The 8622-nt window shown below is 55.2% G+C and overlaps 1 protein-coding gene across 1 annotated transcript in view; it reads left to right on the top strand.

Annotated features, from left to right (window-relative positions):
• The first annotated feature begins 7927 nt into the window (after positions 1 to 7927).
• Positions 7928 to 8622, top strand: part of LOC112959774 (heparan sulfate glucosamine 3-O-sulfotransferase 4-like) — a 28406-nt gene continuing 27711 nt past the window's right edge. The window contains exon 1 of the mRNA XM_026053879.1: positions 7928 to 8007. Within this exon, the coding sequence (XP_025909664.1) occupies positions 7928 to 8007 (80 nt within the window). The remainder of the gene's footprint in view (positions 8008 to 8622) is intronic.

The raw sequence follows: 8622 nt of genomic DNA, 5'->3' as shown, positions 1-8622 counted from the left end.
GAAGCTGCCTTTAATACACATTCATCACATTTTATCATCTAATTAGTTCACACAATGCCAGACTGATAGGCAGAGGCCTGAGCAGGGCTATTGATCGATTATTAGCCACATATCTATCATATTGCTTCCAGCCGCTGTGCCGGCGCTGGCAGCTCTGGCTCGGTGCAGCAGCACAGCAGCACGCAGGGGTGATAAATGGCTTTTCCGCAGCAGAGCTTCAGCTCTGGGAAGGGTTTCCAGAAGTGCGGAGTGACAAAGCTCCTCGCTGCTCCCTGGCGAGGCCAGCAGCCTCTCCCCGTCCCGCTCTCTGCAAGGGACGTGGATGGGGCTCCGGCACCGTGGGGGCTCTGGCCACGCTCCCGCCCCGCGCTCCTGCTCRCACGGGCGTTTCCAAACTGCAGCGCCGTGAGCACGGGCAGAACTGCCTGTTGAGGCCAGACACGCAAGGTTACGYGCGAATCTTTCGCCACACTCCTACGTCTGCATTTATTTGCATTATTTCTGTCGGAACATATGGGATGGGACTTCACTAACGGGGCTTGTTTTCCCCTTTCCTCKGGCTTTATTCATTTGTATTCCAGATTATCTAATCATCTGGGCTTTAAATATCTAGCGCTAGAAAACAGATATTTGGCTACGGCCTAATTTAGAGGAATTAAACAGCTTCTAGTCAGACCGGCATGTTCAGCAGCTGTTAAAATAACATCAGCCCTAGAAAGAAAATGTCTTCACTATTTTATTATTCTTAGAGAAACGAGCAGCATTAGTAAGCAGAATGAAGGCATTAAACTGGAGCACAGAACACACCGACTCYGTGTGTTAATTAGGCTGCAAACGAGGCCTCCGAAGCACCCGACTCCCAACCGAGACATGTAGCTGGAGCAGAGGCGCCGGCTGGATCCCTGCATGGAGCCGGGCGCTGGGCGTTTGGGATGGGGGGACAGGATGGAGTGTGGGGGGCTGCGCCGGGCGAGCGCAACCTCCTGCGTGCGGCCCCTTGCCCCRCGCCAGCGCCCCGCGGAGCAGCTCCCCGGCTAATTTATTGTGAACAAAGACAGGAATAAAAGGATAATCAGGTTATCCCAAATGGCAGCAGCAACATCTGTATTTTCCAGTACACTGCGCACATTTGATGCACAGAATATTGTAATGAGGCTGAAAAACTTGTCAACGATATTTCATTTGTCCTCTTCTCCAAGGAGTGATGGCTGGCTCTCCAAAAGAATATTAATTGCTGAAAAATGCAGGAAGCGGCACATCCTGCAGTATCTGCTGTTTGTCCCTGACTTCCTGCAGGAAAGTCCCAAGCGCCCACGTCCCGGCTTCCTGCAGGGCGGCCGTTACCCTCGGATTTCCCAGGAATCCCCCGCAAAACATGACCGGACCCTGCTGCCAAAGGGATTCCCACCTCCYGCTGCGCCGGCTTGCAAGACCCCTGGATTAGACCAACAGAGCCGGGTGCCGGGCTAGACAACAGCCTGTGGGGTATGGGTTTTCCCTTCACGGGAGCTCTGGGAGCCCTGATGCGGAAAGGTGCTCACRGCAGCGGAGCTCCCGTGTCTCCGGTGAGTCCAGCTCTTGCGGCACTGCTAGGGGAACAGGGAGGCCGGGCRGGCTGGAGCCAAAAGCGCACCGTAAATTGAGGCTTGGCATCGAGTACAAATGGCAGAGCTTGCTGGCTGCCAATAACAGTAAATCAGGTCCGGAGAGCACAGGCGATAAGGCTGGAGAGATGGATTGTGTTTCAGCGGGGTGCTGGCCTGCAGAATAAGGTGGGAGCCGCTGGCCCAGGTGATGCTCGTCCATCCGAAATGACAGAGCYGCCTGTTGATAAGGAAACCCCCGGGGGATTGGGGCTGTTGTGTCCTGTGCTAGCTGCCTGTGGTGCCTATGGTTATTTGTGCCTGAGGTGAAGCTGCTGGGACACAGCGACTTCTGCAGAACTGAAGGCAAAGCCTGACTCTTTCCTCCCAAGGAAGGGTGTCTGTCTCTGAAGAGCGCCCTGCGCTGTGCAACTGGGTCGTCCTGTGCCCATGGGTTGCAGCTGGTGCACACAGGTGTCCAGGGGGCTGTTTTGCACTCAGTGCAGCAGGAGTTCCAAGTCTCCACACTTGGAAATCTGCCCGTTGGCCTGGAGAAGCTGCTGGAGCTGGAGTCTCTGAGCGCTGCTCTCCAGGCAGTGTGTGTAGGAGCTGGGGGCATCCTGTGAGCACCGTGATGGGAGGGGGCAACCCCTGTGCTGCGGCCTGAGAAACAGGAGGATGGAAAAGCACTTTCTTGCAGCGAAGAACCTGCACTAAATCATTTCTGATTAGTCTGCAGCTAAGTGAGCTCATTAAGTTGAGTTTATTTCATACAGAGCCACAAAAGAGCACTTGAGAAGAGCCCTCCTAGGTGGAGGTGCCAAAGCTGGGCAAGTTGGTGTGTGGATCCACCCGGTGAGGTGATGTGGGCTCAGGAAGGGTCTTGTGTCCCAACTCGGCCCCCAGCTGCCCCTGCCAGCAGTGCCGCCTCTCACCTGTGTCTGGTGAAGCCCTGGACCTTGCTGGGCTGACCCATGCATGGGTGCAGAAGTTGGTGCTTTCCTTTAACTGGGGGACACAAGGATGTGGAGACTAGAGGGACCTCCATATGGAGCCTGTTGCTGCCCTGTTTGCATCTTGAGGCTTGGCAGGTTTAGCCCTCACGGGTTTCCCCAGAGCACCTGAAGTGAAGGAGTGACGTGCAGGTGCTGGCAGAGCAGCCAGGAGACCCATGGGATCAGGGAGCCCGGAGTCCTCCCACGACAGCGGCTCCCAGCCAGGCTCCTCTCGGCATGCCGTGGTGCGCACTAAAACGCACCAGGGGCTTCCTCTGGGTAAACAGCAGTAACTCCAGAGTTACTCGGGAAAGACAGAGACCTCAAGAGATGTTTAAATTAGTGGCTATCTCATTAATCAAACACAAACGCAAGCCTAGCAAAGACGCTAGTTGCTGAGCTGGAAAATGCTAAAATTCATTTATTGAGACAGCAGGGAAGCAGATCCCTGCAAGCGCCCCGGGGCGACCGCGGTGGTGACCGCACGTGCACAGGACGATTTGTACCAGTGCAGCCGGGCTGAGCTCGGCCCTTCGKCGGCGATCCCCGGCCGTGCTCCGCGGCGGCTCCGCTCCGTCCCATCCCTGCCCTGCGCCCCCCCAACCCACGGTATGAACCCATTAAGCCCCTGTGACCAAACGTTTCCAGCGCACCGGGGAGGAAGCGGCTCCTCGGTGTCAGCGTGATGGATGCCATGGCAGGAGCAGCCGTGTTCATAGCAGCAGCTCCGCGCTCACTTCTCTGTTCCTGCCTCTAATGTGAAGGCAGAAGAAATGCAGGTTGCTCCTGCAGGCGAGTCTGGGGCTTTCACCGTGGCCCAGAGCTCCACGGGCCGCAGGGTCTGGGCTCCGCGTCAGCATCGCACCATGATCCTGCAAATCCGTGGCCCAAATCACCTCCCCGCAGTGGAGGCTCTCTGCTAATTCTCATGGATCCCCCGTGTTTGGTGTCCTTGGTATCCTGTCATGCACTGCTAGCTTCAGTYCACAAGCTACAGTGCAATATACTCATGAGTAATAGCATCTTATTGGAGTGTAAAGATCTTCCTATTTCACTTATTTATCCTGCATTTAAACTAATTCAAAATTCACTTACTCTAAAAAGTACTGGAAGCAAAACGCTCTKTGTAAATAGCCTGGCTTTTTCTAAACTGGTATCTCTGAAAGGGAAGATGGAACAACTCCCGCTGCCTATTTTCTCTTGGAGGTGGCATCGCTGTGTTATTTTGACTGTTTTCCATGACGAGGCCTGGAGCTGGCTCCTGCGGAGCAAGAGACTGGCGGGCGGGCAAGGACTGTTTGACCTTTCGGCCCAGTTCTTCAGAAACTGCTCTGATTAATCTGAATCTCACTTAAGCAGCTAGTTAGGCGCTTGCTTTGCTCTCAGTGGCACGATGCATTTCTGAATTGCAAAATGACAAATATCCAGCTCCAATTCCCTTTCATTTGTATTGTGAAGGGTTTGGGGGGGAATTTTTCAGGAAATATTTTTCAAATATTTTAGATGCTTTTCCAAGTTTATCAGCTGCTGCTTAGCACATCATGGGAGGAAACCACAGTGCAGCCGTGGTTGCTCCTTCCCGTCCTGCGGAAGGGGCTGGGATGCCCACGGCYGCGGTGGCTCCGGGACGGCCGCGGTGCAGCAATGCTGCCTGCGTTGCCATTGCTGCTGCGGGCTCGGGCATCATGTGTGGCAGCACAGGGTCACCAGCGCAGGCCCTTTCAGTCCCAGCTCGCACCAAATCCCACAAGGAGGGAGGCCCTCGAGGACCCCCCTCATGGGGGCATGGGCACTTCTAAAGAACAAACTGGTGCAGGAGCCGGGTGCCTTGTTAGCTGCAGAGTGATAAATGAGGCAGCGTGGGGAAGAGCTGCGGAAATGATGAGGGAGGTGGAGGATCCATCTAATGAGCTGTGATTAAATTACTGAAATTACCAGCCCTCTGCTGAGCAGGGAGTGCTCAGGACCCGTGGGCCCTTCCCTGAGGAGGAGGGACCCCAATGCTGTGCGGCCCCAGCATGGAGCAGCGGCGGGAAGGGCCCCTGCTCTGCCCACACTGGGGGAGATGATCCCATTTAGCAAGGGAAAAAAAACTGCCGGCCTCAGGAGCCCTGGCACGGCCCTTGGCTGCGGAAAGTGTGAATGATGCACTGATAAAACAGGATCTGCTTCCTGAGCACCTTGCCCGGAGATGCCCTTCCTGCACCTTTTGTTAATTTTAGGCAACAAAGACAGATGTAGTTTCTTCAGATCTGCAGTTCACCGAAGTCACTACTAAAAGCCGTCAGAACAGCGTGTATTCTAAAGCCGAAACTGTTTCCTTGCACAGGCAAATGCTTTGACATTGTGGAATGCCACTGCAAAATATCTTGAGTGCAGAGCCTTAGATTAGTTTAAATGACATTGCGTTTTTGCTGTTTGCTTTCTATCGGTATACATTTACAATCCCCATTCACTCCCTGAAGGAGGTAGGGCACCGTGTGAATTAATCTACCTCTCTTCAAGGTGTTTTACTGCTTCTTATGACAAGTAGATAATGAAGAAGAATTATAAGAGGTTAACCTACAAAGCTTTCTGGAAAATATTTTTCTAGGAATGAGTATACTAAAGAACAATTGTGCACAAGTCAGGAAATGAAGGTGAGAATGCCAAGAAGCTGCTTTTCAGCAGAAGCAGCACTTGAGAAGGCGGCAGGCAGGGATTCCCAGTGCTGGCCAAGGATGTGCCCCGGGCCCCGCTCCCTCCAGCGGGATCGTTTCCTTGAAACAGTGTGGGCAGCTCTGGGAAACACCGCAGCCCTGCGAGGCCCGTGTGGCCATCGTGTCCCAGTTCCTCACAGCCCATTTCAGACTCCACCTCGAAGCTSTTTGCTTTGCCCCCAGTAGTCCTCTCAGGACACTGGTCCAGAGCAGCATTTCTCCCGTGGTTAGAAACCATCTAATTTCCAGCCTAAACATATATGTGCCAATTCATACCCATTTGTTTTTGTGCCAGTGCCGTCTGTTTTCCGAGGCCATTTTCCTCCTTCCTTGGTGCTCATCTGCTGATGCATTTTGAGAGCAGCCATATGATCCCCAGGCCTCCTCCGATTCAGCTAAACGTGCCCTGTGTCCTCAGGTGGGCTCTTCGCCCAGAGATCATTCCCAGGACCTGTAAATCATTCCAGATTGGCCTTCTTGGAGCAGGATGCCGAGGAAGGGACCCAGCATGTTGTGTCTGAGCAGCTCTGTCCCTTCTCCTGTCTTCGCTCCCCGACTCGGGCTGCAGCCCCGCATGGCCCTGGAGCAGCAACAGTCTCGTTGCTGCAGGAGGCTGCAGTGGCGCCTTGGAAAGGGCTCTTCACTCTGGTGTGGGGAAAAATGCTGTAATTGGAGCCTTGCCTTTAGCGCAAGATGCATCAGGCTCTACTGGGGCCAGGCTGGGTTCCCAGCTGCCTGTGTGACCTGGTCCAGGAACGCAGYGTGGATTCCAGTGGTGCTGGAGGCGCAGGGACGTTCCAGCGGCTGGGACGGGCACTGGTCATGCTGGGTAACTGGAGGAAGGAGCTGCATTGGAGGGGAGGCTGCTGCACGGCTGCTCGTGACTGAGTCCCTCCTCTGCCCTCCAGAGCAGCTGGCCTCCAAACCTGCCAAAATTAGGAGGGCAAAGTAGATGGACCACTGCTCTAATCCATGCTGGCAATTCCCATGTTGAGCTGACAGTACCAGCTGGCCTCTCTGGACTGGACACTTGCTGAATGTTTGGGAAACACTCGTTTCGTTAATTAGTATGGATTGGAAGGGGCAGGTATGCAGTGTAAATACCCAAGCCCTTAAAAGCAGAGCTGTCAAATAAAGTGTTACACTCCATCAGCTCCGATTGCATCCAGTCACTGCACACCACCAGGCGCTTGGATAGCGCTCAGATCTGCTCATGGATGCATTTGACATCCATACAGGAAAAACACACAGTCTAGGATGAATAAAGAGTCAGAGCYGGGCAGCAGTCATTTAAGGCTAAACCGCTTGTTTTAAAAGCTTTACAATCTAGCTGTAAAATTTCCTCTGGGCTGGAAGCYGGTGCCCAAGAAGAAATGTCCTCGCTGTTATGTGTGGTTTGCTGCAAATCCCATTAGTCTTCTGTGCAGCACATCACAGGAGACRAGTGTCATCACGGGGCGTTGTGGTGCGCTCGGTGCCTTGGATGTGCGCTCCATTTAAAAAAGCACAAGCACTGCGACTCTTCCTTCGGGGGTGTCTGCTGGGGGGCTTAGCTCACCCTGTGGGAATCTCAAACCAATTTTGGTGGGTTGGGGGCCAGGGGGCTCACTATTTCCCAGGTGAAAACACCTCATCCCCTGGCCTGCTGACTGCACTGCCTTGGGAATGTGTCCCATAAACCTGGCCCAGGAGAAGGCCTCARGTCTGCAGGGCCAGTGGCACCGGTGCGGGCAAGCTCAGGGGCAGCCGCCTGCCCCACTCCACAGGACATTCCTGTCTTCTCCAAGCTGAAATAAATGTGTTTCAATGAAGAGGTTCGTCTCTGTAATTATGCACTGGAGATACATATATACATATTGTAACAGGTGAAATGTGTGCTGAGGACAGGGATGCGAGCTACGTGGAGCGGGTGAGTGCACCCGTGCTGGCCAAGGCTTCAGGAGAGCCTGTGCCAGGCTGCACCATGTGCTCCCCTCCATCCCCCAAAGCGACCCAGCCTGCACCCATGGAGACTCTCATTTCAGGTCCCAACTCAAGCGCTAAATTCGCTGCTCGTCCTGCTGCAGCCCTGGGCTCCTGCGTGGGCTCCCCGGGGCTGGAGCTGTCCCCAGCCCCGCACCCTGGGCCCCGGCGCGGCTGCTTTCAGCACCAGCTGCGAGCAGGAGACCAGACGCTTCCCCGTCAGCTCAGGTTAGCCCCTGACGTCCCCATTACTGTAATGCAGCTGAAAAGGAATCCAGCAGTTACAGGAAATGATTTACGGGACACAAGACGCTGCATTTCAGAAGTCTCCTGAGTATCATAAAAAATATATTATAACGGAGTAATCTGGCTCAGAATGAGAGCCGCACAAAGAGAACACACGTCCAGCTGAGAGCAGCATTGAGCTTTTGTTCATTATGGGAGAAGTCTGTGCTCTTCAGCTTATTTGATGAATATTTTTTTTTCCCTCAGCATTGGRTATCTAGTTAATATTTGCACTCCATATTTTTTCAGATGCTGCCTTTGCCATGAGACGGGTGCAGCCAGGGCTCCAACACGTTGCTTTGCGCTGCTCCCTGCTGTGCATCACCTGTTAGCAGCGAGCTTGGGCAGTCCCTGGATCTCCCTTGGAATGCGAACCAAGGCTCCCAGACCAGGGCACCTCCTCATGGTGCACAGTGAGCTCCACGGCCTCGCAGAGCAGAGGCTGGAGGAGACCGGGTGCTCCCTGCGGAGCGCTCTGGCAGGGTACGGTGCCAGGCAGTAGCTCTCAGGCTAAAYTGAAGCTTCTGTGCACCTTAGGCAGGTGGTGGCATGTGGGGACACCTCTGAGACCTTGCTGAAACCAAAGCTGAGAGCTGGAGGTGGGAAGTGCCAGCAGAGGAGTGGAGAAGCACCACAGTGGGGGCTGTGGGGAGGGAGGACCTGAGCCCCAGCTGCTCCCCAGGGCTCCGGGAGAGCCACAGGTTGGGATCTGTGCAGCACCTGTGTCCGCAGCGTTGGGAGCCTGCGCCTAGCCTGGCCCCACTGCTGGTGCAGCTGCTGGCTCCCAGTGACACCCCAGCACTGGCTGCCCCTGCCCAGCCCCAGCTGTGGTCCCCACTGGAGGTGCCAAGGGCACCTCAAGCTGTCCCTGCCTCCTACCCGGGGCGCACCAGGCTGGGCCGAGCGCTCGCAGGAGGAGGTGCTGCCCTGGGGAGCAGAGGGCCCAGGGAGTCACCCCAGCGGGGCCTGGCGTCCTGGGGTGAGCCTGGGAATGTCCCAGGGGGAACCTGGGGATGTCCCCTGCAGTGTCCCTGGCGGGCGGGAATGTCCCCGGTGGAGCTCGGACTGTCCCCGGGGGGGAAGGAGGACGCGTCCCCG

Source organism: Nothoprocta perdicaria, unplaced genomic scaffold, assembly GCF_003342845.1.
Source record: "Nothoprocta perdicaria isolate Ctin4 unplaced genomic scaffold, notPer1 scaffold_12, whole genome shotgun sequence".
Taxonomy (NCBI): domain Eukaryota; kingdom Metazoa; phylum Chordata; class Aves; order Tinamiformes; family Tinamidae; genus Nothoprocta; species Nothoprocta perdicaria.
The sequence above is the reverse complement of the archived record's forward strand: the minus strand, read 5'-3'. Positions and strand labels throughout refer to the sequence as shown.